The sequence below is a fragment of the Aquarana catesbeiana genome, linkage group LG09 (genome assembly GCF_042186555.1).
Source record: "Aquarana catesbeiana isolate 2022-GZ linkage group LG09, ASM4218655v1, whole genome shotgun sequence".
Classification (NCBI taxonomy): Eukaryota; Metazoa; Chordata; class Amphibia; order Anura; family Ranidae; genus Aquarana; species Aquarana catesbeiana.
In genome coordinates this window covers 46,872,567-46,888,600 of record NC_133332.1, presented here as the reverse complement: position 1 = coordinate 46,888,600, position 16,034 = coordinate 46,872,567, and the positions used below count along the sequence as shown (strand labels likewise).

The 16,034-nt window shown below is 42.7% G+C and overlaps 1 protein-coding gene across 1 annotated transcript in view; it reads right to left on the bottom strand.

Moving 5' to 3' along the window:
- Window positions 1-575: 575 nt before the first annotated feature.
- LOC141107588 (complement factor B-like) overlaps window positions 576-16,034 on the bottom strand; it is a 75,234-nt gene continuing 59,775 nt past the window's right edge. The window contains exons 15-18 of the mRNA XM_073598432.1: window positions 9,000-9,103; window positions 5,090-5,222; window positions 4,129-4,178; window positions 576-2,667 (exon numbers count right to left, since the gene is read on the bottom strand). Coding sequence (XP_073454533.1) covers window positions 2,515-2,667; window positions 4,129-4,178; window positions 5,090-5,222; window positions 9,000-9,103 — 440 coding nt within the window. The 3' untranslated portion in view covers window positions 576-2,514. The remainder of the gene's footprint in view (window positions 2,668-4,128; window positions 4,179-5,089; window positions 5,223-8,999; window positions 9,104-16,034) is intronic.

The window sequence follows — 16,034 nt, the reverse complement described above, 5'->3', positions numbered from 1 at the left end:
GATTGGGAGCAGAGACACCATGTTTTCAGCTCATTAAAGGAAGTTAGGAGCTCACTGGATTTCTAGCAGATCAAGTCTGTTTTCGTATGCTTGCAAAATTTTTTAAATAAAAATAAAAGATTGGGCATGAATTTGATTAATGTACTGCATTTTTTTATTTTACCCAGACATACAATTTAATAAGTGTTCGATAATAGTCTCCCAAACAGCAAAAGCTCTTTACTCTGCATGTACAGCAAAGTATTGCACCTGTCGCAAATAGTAGTTATGTATTAGTAGTATGTTAATGTTTAATAATTATTGTGTCACTTACTGCTGCCAAAAATCATTTTATTATTGTGGCCTTTTTATATTGTTATGGTGACGTGTTCTAAAAATATTTTTGGGTAGAGTAGTAAGCCTGACCCGCAGGTTGGTATTAAAGTATTCTATTCTATTTATAACCATTGACTAGAACCCTTGTTTCGAATTCTATTTTAGAGCAATAAGACTTACCTATATATTGCATATGTTACAGGTAGGTTAGAATGAACAATAAGACTGCATTTAACAAGAGTAAACTTAAAGGCCATATATAACATAATTCATATTTTTTTATTGACTGGAGATATTTACAAAAGCTGATGCACTGACATTTTTCAGTGTTTTGCACTAATAAGCAAAGTGAATATTTGACTGTAATGATAAAAAGCTAGTATGCATTTTGACAAAATGTCGACAGGTTTTAAGAAGGAAACGTAGTTCCATTTTGAATGGAGTGTGATGAGGGCAGGCTGTATGCAGGCTATACTTCGTAGAGTGTTAGATACCTCTAGCTTACCCCTTCTTCACCTTTCCACAGAGTTCCCACATTTCTGGTACTGAGAGGATGCAGGTACTCACTGAAATAGTTGGAGCAGACACGTTATTTAAGTGTAAAATAGCATTGGACCCATGAGATTATCTTGTAGGCATTGCTATCCTATCTTAGGGCCCTTTCACACTAATCAGCCTTACCAAAAGCAGAAGAAAAATGCACGACCATTAAATCCTCGGGAACTCTTCACATCAGTCAGTTGTGGGTCAGTTGCACAAATGCATGCTGCATTTTTGATGCATGTTTGGTGCAGTAAAAAAAATGCACCAAAAATGCACCTCCCCATTGAAATGGAAAACGCTGCAATAACGTATCACAAGTGCACCCTTGGTTGCATTTTTGATGCATTTTGAGTCAAGTGTCCTTTTTCACAGGAGGAAAAAAACAGCAAAAAAGCATATGCATTTTTACCATGTTTTTTTTGCAACAGAGTAGTGTGAAAGCAGCTTTAATGTAACAATGTTGATGTAGGTGATATGGTTCCCTGGCCGGAAGCTTCTACACCCAATAGGATCTCCACATTCTCCTTGGCTTGTAGTGTAGTTTAGCAAAAATGTGAATTGAAGCACCACACCACTGCTAAAAGGTCCAGATACGACTTTATTCCAGTAAGGGTCAGAGGGACAATCAAAATCGTATCCAACACATTTCAGGGGTCCAAAAACACCATCTTCGTCATAGCTTGAGATGGAAAACAATGCATTTGGGAAAGACGTTAACTGTACCTTTTAACAGTAAATTTTCCAGCGTGATTATGTGCACAGATCATGTCTGCTGCTAGTTTGACATGTTATTTAAAGAAGTGGGGATGACTGGACCAGTAAAGGAGAGAAGATCTGAGAAGGAACCTTGGTGTTCTGGATCTCATTGGTGAGGCTGTTACACTCAGCCTACCCCTATCGCTCTATACTGAAAACTCTATGATGTTTTTGGTAGCCTTAACTCTTGAATGGAACCTATTGTAAGATATAAACCTATGTTATTGTTTATGTCTTGTTTAGATGGATAAATAATGAGTAATATAAGGGCTGAATTACTTACCACTCCAGTCTCAATTCAGTGCATGCCACATAACTGGTCACTTAGTTTTGTAATCTTCTGTTGACGAAATGGTAGCCACTGCCTGCCTTGCTCTAGATGAACTTTTAGATAGATCAACCTTAAGCAGAAACCGGGTGACCATGACCAGTGCCGCAGCATTGATCATGTGACCAGCTGGCTGCCAAAGTACAAGAACTTTAGGGAAAGATAAGTATTTCAGAGCTTGCTATACCTTTTTTAACCATCACTCAGAAAGATGTATTCAGGAATGTATAGGTATATTTTAGGGAAAGCCCATCCAAAACATTTATATCAATTATGACTGGATGCTAGTAATTTTACTAATTGGCTTCTTATTTTCTCCTCCCTCTAATGCTATTTTTGGGTTCTAGTTCCTCCTGATGCGCTGGATAATGTAGAGTGCTGCAAAGATGCAACAAAGAGAGTGAGAGCTCCTCATGAAAGAAGCTTAAGTACAGAGTAAATGCCAGAGTCCCCAAGAGCATTAAGAAGATGGTGGCCAATATCCAAAGTTGAAATATCAGTCTTTGCAGAAATATCAGTAAGTTGTCACACAATCGACATTCATTCTTCTATGCCCACAAAGTGTGGAACATTCACTTCAGGTATATAAGTTCATCTTTTATAATTTCTTCTATCCACGCTATCCCAGGGATAACGCCAGCATGGAAGTCCCGGGAAGCTGCAGGGACTTGTTCCCTTGTATACCCTTTACAGCTGTTCACTGTTCCCCAACTTATTACTCCGACCTGTAGAAGCAGAAAAGAGGAAAAGATTTCAAAAAGTTATTGCAAAATACCTTGAACTAGACATCCTTCTGCTCTGCCCTCTTGTATTATGTGATTATTTTATTAAAAATCAGTGCTCGGATGGTCTTGGAGGCAAAATGCTGTCTGCTTTGTATTCACAATTGTACAAACAAACAAAAATTAGTGATCATTTTGGGTTTCCTGAACTGCAGTGTTGTAAGTTATTTGACTCACATACCCCTATACCCAACTCTTTGTGGTGAATTTAGCCATAGGGTGGCCAGGAGAGTGAACAACATAAGGAAAATATATGCAAATATTGATTGCTTGGAGCTACCCTCCTAGGCACTGAACCACTAGTGCAATTCCGATAAATACAACTCCTCCCATTGTGAAATGTTTTGATGAATATGTCAAGTTTTAAAAGTAGTTCTTAGTTTCCAGGCACTGGCTTCAAAATTGTAAGTAAAAATTGTAGTTTGCAAAGTGCCAATGGCCAATACTGTCCACCTGCTTGGCCATGAGCGCCTTTATATACTGGTGAGTGGGTTGTCTCCTTGACAGCTTGTTATTACCAGGGATTATGCGGGAGGATATAAATGGCTCCTGCTGCTACAGAGGCAGCAATTCGTTCCTTGTCTGCACACAGATATTTTATTTTAAGTAACCTTTGCTGGCTAGAACAAGGGTTAGAGTTGTGATAGCTATTAGGAAACTACAACTGGCTTCCACTAATTTTTTTTTAGATCTCCAATAAACTAAGAAGGAAAAGTATTTCTGATAATTCTTTAAAAAAAAGGAAAAGGGAGAAGAGGGAAAAGGAAAGGGAAAGGAAAAGGAAGCAGTGGGAAAAGGAAGCAGAGGGAAAAGGAAAGGGGAAAGCACAGGGGAGCAGAGAGAAAAGGAAAAGAAAAGGGAGGAGAGGAAAAGGGAGCAGAGGGAAGGAGAAAGGGGAAAAGGAAAAGGGAAAGGAAAAGGAAAGAAAGGAAAAGATCTCATCTCTGACAGTGCTCCTCCAAAGCAAAGGGGAGGGCAAGAAAAAGGGAAATGGAAGAAAAAAGAAAAGGAGAACAGTAAAGTATAGAAAGGGAAAGAAAAAGGCAACAGAGGGAAAAGGAAAGGGGAAAGTAAAGGAAAAGGAAAAGAACGAGAAGGAAACGGAAAGGAAAGATCTCATCTCTGACAGTGCTCCCCCAAAGCAAAAGGAAGGGCAAGAAAAAGGGAAATGAAAGAGAAAAGAAAAGGAGAATGGTAAAGTATGAAGCTTGCACTACTTTGTAATGTGAACAAGTAAGGGAAAATCACGAGGGAAGAAAAGTTCTTTTGCAGGCATAAAAAATAAAAATACCAAAACATATAGGCATATCATAATGATTGCTGGAAAGTGAGGCAAGGTAAAGCAAAACATGTTACAAAACTATGCTGGAAATCCACCCATCATAATTAAAAGGTTTACTGTACCTGGATGTAACGCTTTTTATGTTGTATAATAAGAGGACCACCAGAATCTCCTGCAAGAGATAAAAATAAGCATTATTAAACCGATGAACTGTTGCTATTATATCGCCTGAAATGGGTACATTGCCTATTGTCTGCCATGTCAAAAATTGAATGCAAGAGTCAATGTGCTTTTGTATTGATACATTTTGGATGGGCTGAAAGCAATGAATCTGAATGAATCGTTATGATACAAGATGAATTGGAATGAGTTGCTGTACTTGGCACACTTTATCGAATAAGGCCAGTTGTGTATGACAGACAAGAAAAGCTAAACCAATAGAAGTCAAATGACTTTGAGGAATAGGGAACTGTGAAAGAGCAAGACGCATAAGCTCCCGATTTCTGGAAAGACCTGCACAGGCCATGTCCTAGCATGATGAAAGTTTCCCTTTTAACACTATTAAACCTCAGGTCCATCCAAAACTGACATTTTAGTATTGTAAGGTTGCTGGGAATTTGTAACTTTCTATCCCTTTTTTTTTCCCCTCCTGATGTCTCCAATGAAAAGGGGTGGTTAAAACCAGCCATGTCTTCCCAAAAATAAAACATTAGTTTTGGTTGGCGTTAGCAGTTAAAGGTAATCAGTCAGGATTGAAATAAGGAAACTTCCACTTTTTTACTTGTTTTTTTTTTAAAGGTGCAAGGTCCATGACTGTTATGCTAATGAATGCTTCACTGCTTTGTGGGTCCATTCCCTGGAACAGGCATGTGTATATGAGTTATCCCGACATCCTTGTTTTAGATCTATGACTTAACACATAGAGGGGTAAGGACTAAGGATTAGGATAAAAGCTCTGACCATTGCACCTTTAAAAACAAGTCAGCAATGGCAGCTCCCTTGTACTGTCTTGACAGATTCTTGGCTAGATATGCGAGCATGAAAAAAAATGAAATTAATTGGCTTAGCAAAGTTACAGATTACCTTTGCAGGTCTGGGGATCCACTTCAGGGTCTACTCCTCCGGTACACAGGAAATTGTCAGTTACAACGTCGTTGATATCTACCACATCTTTAAAGTCTTCCACTTTCTTTGCATCTTTGAGGCAACCTTGTCTCTGTAAATAAGAAATTAGTAGATTAGGACAGAATGAGAAAAAAAAATCAGACAGAGGAGAGGCTGACTGACTTTGTGAGTACTAGGAAAGAGCTGCCAGTTCAGACTGAATTTTGGCTGTTCAGAAGTTCAGCAATCGGACAAACTAAATGGTCAGTTGGCAGACTTAAACTTCAGTTGCACAGGGAATTAAGACTACTTTCACAATGGGGCGGGCGGGCAGGCGTCGGCGATAAAGCGGCACTATTTTTAGCAACGCTTTACCGTCGTTTTAGCGGCATTATTCGGCCGCTAGCAGGGCGGTTTTAGCCCCCGCTATCCGCCGAAGAAGGGTTAAAACCGCCCGCAGAGCGCCGTTGCAGCGGCGGTTTGGCAGCGCTGTCCCCATTGTTTGTAATGGGCAGGGGCGCTTTAGGAGCGGTGTATACACCGCTCCTACAGCGCTGCAAATATGTGGCTTGCAGGACTTTTTTACTGTCCTGCAAGCGCACCGCTCCAGTGTGAATGCACTTGGGCTTTCACACTGGAGAGACAGGAGAGGCCCTTTACAGGCGGCATGCAGGTGCTATTTTTAGCGCTGTACTTCCTGTAAAGCGCCTCAGTGTGAAAGTAGCCTAAGGGTCTGCAGACAGGGGGATTTATCCGAGTCTAGAAGCCTCCTTTAACCTTTTCACGCAGGCTGAACGCATATGTGCGGTCTGTCAGTGGGTGGGCCTTAACGTTGAGCAGCCGCATTATATGCGGCCCTGTGTAAACAACTTATCATGCTTTAGTGTTATAGTGTTAAACTAGGCCAGAAAGCATTTTTTTCCATTTTGGATAGAGGGGAGGGTTTTATCCAATGACAGTTTTTTTTCTTTGTCATCTAAGTGGAAAATTTTCCTTCACTTCCTGCCACATAGCCACAACAGGGAGTGAGAGGGAGTGGTCACAGGGTCACCAGAACTAGTGTCTCCATTGCAAGATTTACCCTCTATTCCTATTCTGGTTGAGAACCCAAAATTTGGGATTTTCTTTCATTGTGAATTTTGGGGATAGCAGTCACCAGGACAAACAGAGAGGATCAATCTAACAGGGACACCGACAGCAATAAAAATTTGACAGGTGTTCTAATCCCTCCCCATTCTATCTAAAACTAAAAAAAAAAGTTTTGCCTTCAGTTATACTTTAAGAAGTGTTGGGAAGTCTGGCATGAGTTTTGGGCTTCCATACTCCAGACTGTCAGATACTTTAAATGGAATGGTAAGAACCATTTTTTGTATTGCTCTGTTTCCTCCTTTCCGGGCGGCCACTCTTCCCTCATTTCTTGTCCCAATGCTGCAGAAGTGAAAATTAAAACCCTAATGCCCTGTACACATGATAGGATGTGTGATAGGACCTTGTTGTCAGAAATTCCGACCATGTGTGGGCTCCATCACACATTTTCCATAGGAAATGTGTACACAAATCTGACGCACAAAGTGCCACGCATGCTCAGAATAAATTAAGAGACGAAAGCTATTGGCTACTGCCCCGTTTATAGTCCCGACGTACGTGTTTTACGTCACCACGTTCAGAACGATCGGATTTTCGACAACTTTGTCCGACCGTGTGTATGCAAGACAAGTTTGAGCCAACATCAGTCAGAAAAAATCCATGCATTTTGTTGTCGGAATGTCCGATCAATGTCCGACCGTGTGTACAGGGCATTAGAGTATCTATCCTTTCCCCATCCCAAACTGCCAAAAACACTTTCGGATGGAGTTGGGATGTTCATTTCGTCCAAAACTGCTGATACTACAAGAAGAGTTTAAAGGGAAAATATCAGATTACATCTCTTTTCCTCTCTTTTGCCAACAGATCAAATGACCCGATACATGAGTGTTTGGTAAAGAGAATTGGATATTTGCGCTTTTGAATAGCTACACCATCTGCAAAATCTGCTGCATTTCACAAATTTCCCATGGCGCCCTGGACCTTGCTGTGTGCTGTGCTTTCATCCACTGGCTATAGTAGAGCTGGCCATAGATTAGTAGGATTTTATTTTAGATAAAAAATGTGCACATACTCCTCTATTACTATACAATTACAAAATATGATATCTCACCACCTATTTATATATGTGGAAACATATTGTTTGACAAGAAACCACCTTGAAAATAAATAAACTACACAGTGTGACCAAAAATTCATAAACAATAATACATAAAATAAAAGTGAAAGGTAAAAAATAAACAAACAAACATAAAAAGTCCACTCCCAGTGTCCAATTACAGTCCAAAAAGTGCTGAAATGCTTATAATATGAATGCTGTGGGCTCTGACCTATGCATGCAGTGCTCCCAGATCACTAAATAACCAGAAGTGCCACCTCCTTGCCAGATTACCAAGATCTCTAAGAAAAAGAGATCAAAAGCACTTGAACACATATGTAAGATCATTCCCAGGGTCCACCGACACTTTCCAAACATGTCCAATCAATCCAAAATTCGCAAGAATGCCTAGCTTGTCCATTTTGCAAATTTTTTAATTGTGTCATTTTTCACCTTCATTCATGTGCACTGATGAGTCTGCACTGATAGGCGGCACTGAAGGGCACCGAGAGGTGGCGCTGATAGGCACTGGTAGTTGACACTGATAGGCAGCACTGATGGGTACTGATAGGGGGCACTGGTGGGCACTGGTAGACACTGCTTAGCAGCAGTGGGTGTCAGTGTGCGGGACCGATGTCCCGTTTACACATGCTGGCAATCAACTTTCAGCATGAGGAAAAAAAAGTCGATTACCGGCTTCTGTTTACATCAGGTGATCAGTTGTCATTGGCTGTCAGCTGATCACTTGGTAAAGGGCAGGGATCGACCGTGTAGTCCGATCTGTAATCAGCCGAGTCTAATGGACTTGGTGATCAAAGAGCGCGCCACCCGCTCCTTGCAGAGGGGAGCGCAGGCAGCTCGAGCACGGGAGGACAAACATGGATGCCCTCGCAGCCATTTAAGCCCGTGCTGTAGCCATCTTTCGGCGATAGCGCAGGCGTGAAGAGGTTAAGAAAAATTTTAAATACATCTATAACTAGGAAAAATTTACTCAGCTAGGATTGCTAGATGGAAGGTACCTAAGGGCCTGTGTCAATGGGCTTTTTGTTCAATTAGGCCAGTTTCACACTTGTGCGGGTGGTTTCTGCTGTAGGTCCACACCTGTTTCCGCAACCATCCACACAGAAAAACACATTACCACTCAGGAAATGCAGGGGGGTAACATTAATCCTAATGGCATCCCCATGCGCTGAAATACGCTGTGTGGCTCCCCTGCACTGGGAACCACATTGCACTTGCAGGTTTCGTGCGGGACCTTTTCCCTGCATTTTCTGGAGGCACAACAGCCCATTTAATTGACTGGGCTGCTGAGCTTGTGCAAAACATGGCTCAAGTGTGAACCTAGCCTCAAACAGACTTTGCATTCCCATCCCAAGTATATGAAAACGCAAAATGCACCTGAAACACATCAGAAGGAGGTCAAATGCACCTGTTACTAAATCCTGGTTGATCTCAGATGCGTCTTAAACTGATATCAAACTGATACCAATGACAAAAGTCCATAGGCACTGACACAGGCCCAAACTTTGTTAGTCCTGAAAGTTAGTGTTTGCATGCGCTCAGACAATAATGCTCAAGTATGGTGATAGGTCATTGCATTGTGTGAAGGAGAAGGGTAGAGAAGAGAACACTGGCAAAAGCCTAAAATGCGAGCATATCAAAAACACTGATCTGGACAGCAGGATTACAGATTGCAGTCCTCCTTACCCAGTTTCCTTGCTTTATCTGGACATTCATCTGCTCCAAAGTATTTCTACTTTCCTCTGTAATAAATAACGCTTTCACCAGATCTCCAGACAGTAGAAAGTTTTCTGTGGGAGGAAAAAAAAAAAGACAGAATTTGTCCATATAACTGTATGTTTTTTAACAGGATAACACTTTAGTGCATCTAAATCCAAAACTTTGAGGTACAAATGTAATTCATAAATACAATTAACAAGTAGCCGTCTGCCTGACTTCCAAGGGCCTGATGGTGACTCCCAGAGCCAGGGAGAACTGACATTCCTCCTTAAGGTGCAGGTTATTAGGCACACCGATGCAAGGTGGAAAGATTGGGCGCCAGTCACTTTTTGTAAAAATGAACAAAAAGATGTTATTTCTCTTAACAGGAATGGTGGGAGAGAGGGTCAGGGCACAGGACACCCTTAGGCAAATGCAATAGCATTTAGACTAAACTCTGCAGACCAAAAGTAGAACTAGGCAGACAGCAATACAGATAAATGACCTTTAAGCTGAATGCAGCAATCTGTATCTTGTAGCAACTGCTGTCTAGATACGCTCCTGTGCAGGATCACGTATCTAGTACGTGATCCGCGCAACGGGCTAGGGAGCGTGCCAGTGCCGCTCCTGCTGTACAGCAATTGGCTGCAGCATGATCCAATCAGCGGGTGCTGGCCACTGATTGGTTTCCGGCACCCAAAGATCAGCTCTGGACATTACTGAAGAGAGCCCTGTGTAGGTAAACAAACACAGAGCTCTCTTCTGACAGCAGCAATGTGCTGTTTTTTTCTTCCTGCAAAGTACATTCCTTAGTAAAAACAGCACACACAGTAAAAGATGAGGCTCAAATTGGCTTCATAAAAGGGTTGGCTGTGGGCGAAAAGCACTGCGCTCTGAGCCCACCCAGTTGTGTGACAATAGTGAATTAATATAATAAGCTGCCCGCAATATAGATGGGGTAAGTGCTGGGCTGGTGGGCGGATGAGCGAGCGACGGGGGGGTGGGGGAATCGACCGACCGAGCGACGGGGGTATTGATTGACCGACCGAACAGTGTGTGTGTGGGGGGGGGGTGTTTTGCTTGCTGCCCATCTCCCCCAAAAAGTAGAGTCACCAGCACTGTCCTACACTCTGCACGCATATCCTGGAATAGTAAATATCACAGAAAGAATTGCTTAGACATGAAAGGAACTAAAGGAGTTAATCTTCCTGTGCAGTCAAATACAGAGTCAATATGACAGGGAGAAAATCCCAACACTAAAAAACCTACATCATCTATCCTTCATTGATTGGACTAGTTACATCCCACCACTTCAAAAAGATGCCAAATCATGCTTTTACTGGGTCCACAAGGTAGAAGAATAGCCTATAAGTGATCTTCAAAATGGTCCTTTTGCTTAAAGGATTAATTTAGCTCATTATGGGCACTCCTTGTTCTAGTAATAAGCAAAGTAAAAGCAATAGACGCAGTTGTAAAACTATTGTTGAGAGATGTGTGGACCAGAACGCACATTGTAGTTACGCTCCCAACTCTCAAAATGTTGGGAGCGTAACTACAATGTGCGTTCTGGTCCACACATCTCTCTGGATTCCTGCATTGCCTAGAGTGACAGAGTAACGCGTGGGTCCATCTACCAACATCGCCTTCAGGTGCCATTCCAAGCCACCCATCACCTAAGTGCATCCGACCCAGTCCGGCATATGCCCCATTGGGTCCACTCCATCCGGTAAGCCTCCTTACAATTGGTGGTGGTGTGTCTGTTTTATTTCAAGATTATATACAGCTTTGGTTGGAACATTTTTCTAAAGACTTTTTCCCTTCATACATATATTGATGGTCCCTCTGCAGTATTTATACTTGGAACTGTGATTCTGACGTTTTTCATATTGGACGTTTACTAATTTTTTACTAGCGCTACACTTATTGTGTGTTTTTTCCCTGTCGAAAAATTAGACGGACTTTAGAAAAAGAACATGTTTCAAATCTTTCCGACGGACTCGAGTCCAGTCGAAAAATCCGTTCGTCGGTATGCTAGTCTGACGGACAAACAACTACGCAAGGGCAGCTATTGGCTACTGGCTATGAACTAGTTCTAGTCCGGTCGTACATCATCACGTTCGAATCAGTTGGACTTTGGTGTGATCGTGTGTAGGCAAGTCCGTTGCGTCGGAACTCCATCGAAAGTCCGTCAAAAAGTCCTTCGGAGTTCAGTCCATCGAAAGTCCGCTTGTGTGTACACGGCATTAGAGAATCATCTTACAGCAGCATCAGTACGGTAACGTCTTAAACTACTACTGACAGCTGGGAGACTGGATTTTTGACAGATGACCAGGAAAATCCCAGCCAGAGTTTTAAATTTCTACATTCCCGAACAGAGTCTTGACCTAACCTGCATATCAGGCTACAGACACGATCATTAAGATCCAAACTGGTAAAGCTGACAGCTCAAACATCACGTCAGGAAAAATGCTAAAAGTGAAAGGCCTAAGAAATCCATCAGTCATTAATACCAGCCGTCATGCAAGAAAGTAGGTGGAAGCAGAGCCTCCTAAACATGGACTTGTCAAGAATCCATTCAACCACCTAGAGAGACTATCCTACATCCACCTTTAAAGGACCTTGCCAGCTTTGCCACCTATGGAGAAGTGACCTAATGTCTTCAAGCACTGTTCCAGGATATCATGTTCAGGACATCAAAGACTCATCAGAGACTTCATCTTTCTCTTTAGCACATGTACATACAGTATGTTACCGGTGATTATTCAACTGGTCTACTTTGATCTGTTCTGTTTAACCTTTGGGTTATAAATTAGACGAGGCTAGACTCATCAGAGAATAAATCTTTTATCTTGTTACCCGTGTTTACTCAACTGGTCTTTGTGGGCCTGTTCTTTTTATCCTTTTAATTATAACTGGAGTCCATTGAGATTTGACATACTATAGCCTATCTGACTTGGGTTGTTGTGTTACAAGAAGCCAGAAGAGTGGAACTGTTGAGGTCTACCTCTTCTGAAGATCATCATCTTCATCGGGACTGTTCACATGTTCTTCAAAACATTAAACAAGTATTCATGCTTTTTTTTTTTTTTTTTTTTACAGACTTATCAATATATTTAGCATGTTTGTCTTTCTTTCATATGTCTTTCAGGTTCAGAGGACAAGCCAACATTTATTGACTTGGACTGATGTTATGTTATAGTGATATCTATAGATAATGTTCTGGTGTATACTGACATTCTATGGTAGTATAGTGCTACTACAGCTTGCTTAGGGTAGTTCAGTCCTAAATAGACCCTCCCTGCTTCCTCTATGTTGCCTCAGACAGTTAGTTGTCAAAGGGACCAGATATAGAAAGTCATCGTCTTCTTACACTTCAGAAGTGCACTTACTGTATTTTAAGTAAAATTATGTTGGATTCAACTTCTGTGTCCTATTGAAGAAATAAGCTACCTGTGGATTTTGCCAAAATGGCCATACTGTCCATACATTGCTTAATTAACTAACTTTTGAAGCCCATATAAATCACCTATGCAAGACCTCTTTTTATCATCTTCGTAACATTTCTAAACTTTGTCCTATTCTTTCCCTCTCAGATGCCGGAAAGCTGGTTCATGCCTTTGTCTCCTCCAGACTGGGCTACTGTAATGCACTCCTTTTTGGGATTCCTAGAAAGAGTCTACAGAGGCTTCAGTACATCCAAAACTCTGCAGCAAGGATCCTGATGAGAGTGCGGAAACATGAGCACATTACCCCTATTCTCCACTCACTCCACTGGCTTCCGGTCTCCGCCAGGATTGAGTATAAGGTTTCCCTCCTCACACACCAATGTATCCATGGACATGCCCCTCCCTACCTTAAAGAGCTTCTAAAGCCACAAAACCCAACACGATCTCTGCGTTCCATTAATTCCAACTTTCTTCATATACGCAGAACTAGACTCAGAACAATGGGAGACAGGGCCTTTTCTGCAGCTGCTCCACGCCTGTGGAATGCCCTACCTGACACCTTGAGGGCTCCTCAATCCACTGACTGTTTTAAAAAAGGTCTTAAGACATTTCTTTTTAGTAAAGCCTTTTGTCATTTTTAGATGTTTCGTTTAATTGTATAAACTGCTAATTTTTCTGTTTTTTTTTAACTTGTAGCACTTTGAGATCTTTATGATGAAAAGGGCATTATAAATAAAATGTATTATTATTATTATTATTATTATTATTAATTTTTTTTTTTTTTGAATGGTCATGGGGGGAGGGGTGGAGATCCAGTGACGGCAAAATATTTGCAGATAATTAACCCATTCATATCAACCCCAAACTGCACTGATTCTTTAATGTTTTTGTAGCGAGGTGCTGGCAGGTTTGTTTCCACTAAATGTTTGGAGCCATTCAGCATCAGAGAGCTGCGGGTCTCAGTCACGCTTGCCCATTCTCTCCCTACACTTTCACTCCTCCCCTCTCCTATCTGGTTGTTGCTAAACTCAAAAGGGCAGACAAAGGAAAGGCACTGCTACACACGGCATTCTGTGTTATGTAGTCCTGAGGACGGGTGGCTGTGTTGTGCAGAGCAGGAGGAAAACTACATTTCCCAAGGAGCCATAGGACTCTGGTGGAGGGGAGGAGGAATTGATACCAGACTGCCTGGGAAAGTTCAGGGCAGTTGGCGCCGGTGTCTTGCCGAGGAAGTTCCCCCGGTGAATAAGGACCCCCCTGTACTGCGCATGCGCTGTGCTTGCGCAGTACAAACCACTACGGAGCCTGCCGAAAATTTCAGAAGAAGAACAGCTGATCATCAGCTTTATACGGCGCCTGCGCACTACATTCTAACCTAAGTCCACATTAAAGCTCCACCATCACAGTGGATATAGAGTTAGAATTTTAAAATGCAGAGCGCAGCGAGGCCGTGCCCGAAGCGTGGAGAGCGTAGCGAGCCCGCGAGGGGCCTGTTACAAAGTGTTTTTTTTTTTACTATACTTTTGGCACGCAGGCGCCATGTACAACTGACTCAGGTGTTCAGCTTTGGCTCTTTTCTACGGCTCCCTTGTTGTTCCTACTGCGCAAGCGCTGCGCCTGCGCACTACAGGGGGGTCATTATCCGCCGAGGGGAACTTTCTCGGCAGAACACCGGGACAAGGGGGAGTGTGAACCTCTTGGGCAGTGCATGCAGCCGTTCAGGGACCCCAGCTAAGGGGAGAGCCTGTATGCTGTGCCATCTCTACTGAAGAGCAGAGTACCACCGCAACATCTGTTTTGCTGCTGCAGAACAGTTCTTGAGAGAGAGATAAAGAGGTCGCTTATCACCAACCACAGTGCTGTTCACAGGACTGGTGAGAGGGTTGTCAACCCGCTATCAACACTGTTTGGCAGGAACAGAGTTATCCAGTGACCAGCTAATCGCTGCACCTTCCACAAATACACTTAGCCCAGGTGCGCACAGCAGGCAGTAGGCCTTCATACTGAACCCTTGTTCAACTATTTTCAATCATTCAACTATTTTCAATCATTGTTTGTCTTGCCTGTCTTACAACTAAGCTAACAACCAGTTCTCTGGAAGACCCTAACTGGATGCAGGAGTTCTGCCAATATGTGCCCGCTGTCAAAATGCACATGCGCATGCGCAGAACGAAAGAGCGCTCCAGCTGAGTTGCCCAACAGCTGGAGTGACGTCCCATAGTGCATGCACATATCGTAGGAGCCTTTTTTCGATGGGAGATACCATTTCTTCGGCACAATTTAATGCTATGCAAACAGCGGAGGGACATCGTATTTGTCATATTGTGCCTTGCTGTTGCGCCGTGGGTTTGCAGCGAGGCACAATTTGACATCTACGGTGTACCTCTGCTCTTTTCATAGCTTTCAATTGTGCCCGTGAAATGGTATCGCCCATCGAAAAAACCCTCCTAGGATGTGAGCATGCGCTATGGTGACATAACTCCAGCTGATCAGCAAATCAGCTGGAGTGCCCTTCCATTCTGCGCATGCGAGGGCACCTTTCGACAGGGGGCACAAATCAATAAAACCACAGGCTCGTTGCAAACTCTTAAAATGCACCAACACTTCAAAGGGTCATGACGTTAGCCGGCAGAAGAAACAACTTAAGGACTTCCCCTGTATTACTTCAGGCAATACCTTCAGGCTGCCTTAGACCTAGTATAGCCACCCTTGTGCCATTGAGCAGTGTAGCTCTGGGGGTTTAGACATACCTGATTTTTATTACTGCTCATTGTACACTCAGGGCGACAGTGTTACTGTTTAAGCTAACCTGTGTGGCTGGTAGAATTTTAGGCTACGTGGTATTGTTAACTGTTCTGTATGTTAAATGCACTACCATCTCTGTCATTTAATGCCTTTTTTTCTTATTACTCTCCTTTTTTATAGTTTAACCATTAATAGGCATCAATATACAAAGCTTGCTTTTATTGTTCTACTGTCTGTTATTTCCAAATAGCAGTATTGCTGATGTAGCACCCTTGAGTTTAGTCAGGGAGCTCCTCACAAATTTATTTGCCAGGAGTAGTCATCTTGGTAGATTGATAGGGATCTATTGATTTCTCCCTAAGTTTGGCCTTGTTGCACCTTTCTCTTCTACTACTAGGTGGCCCGGGTAGTTGGTGGTACTAGATATGAGAAGGACAACTCAAGGTCAGGTTATGAGTATATGGGGTATCTCAGCCAATGGGCAGGGGTTTTCTTGAATCCCTTGGCCTGCTGGGAGAGCCTATATATTTGGGTGGAGTCAAGTGATCTATGTTCTGTGCCACCTGGACAGCTGTCTGGGTGGATGTGTGTCGTATGCCCTGGGCTGCTAGGCTGTGTGAGGGCCTATCCAGAAGTCAGAGAGCAGCGCAGGGTTGGGATTGCGGATTGCAGTCCAACCAGAAGTGACGGTTCTGCCGGCCGGAGAACCTGTCAGTGGTCAGAGGTAGAATGGAAGCTGTCGCCACAAAGGGACCAATCGCCTTTACCAGGGACCACAGTGAGTAACTGAAGCAAGTGCCGTAACCATATTCTCACCGAAAGGGCACGGTGG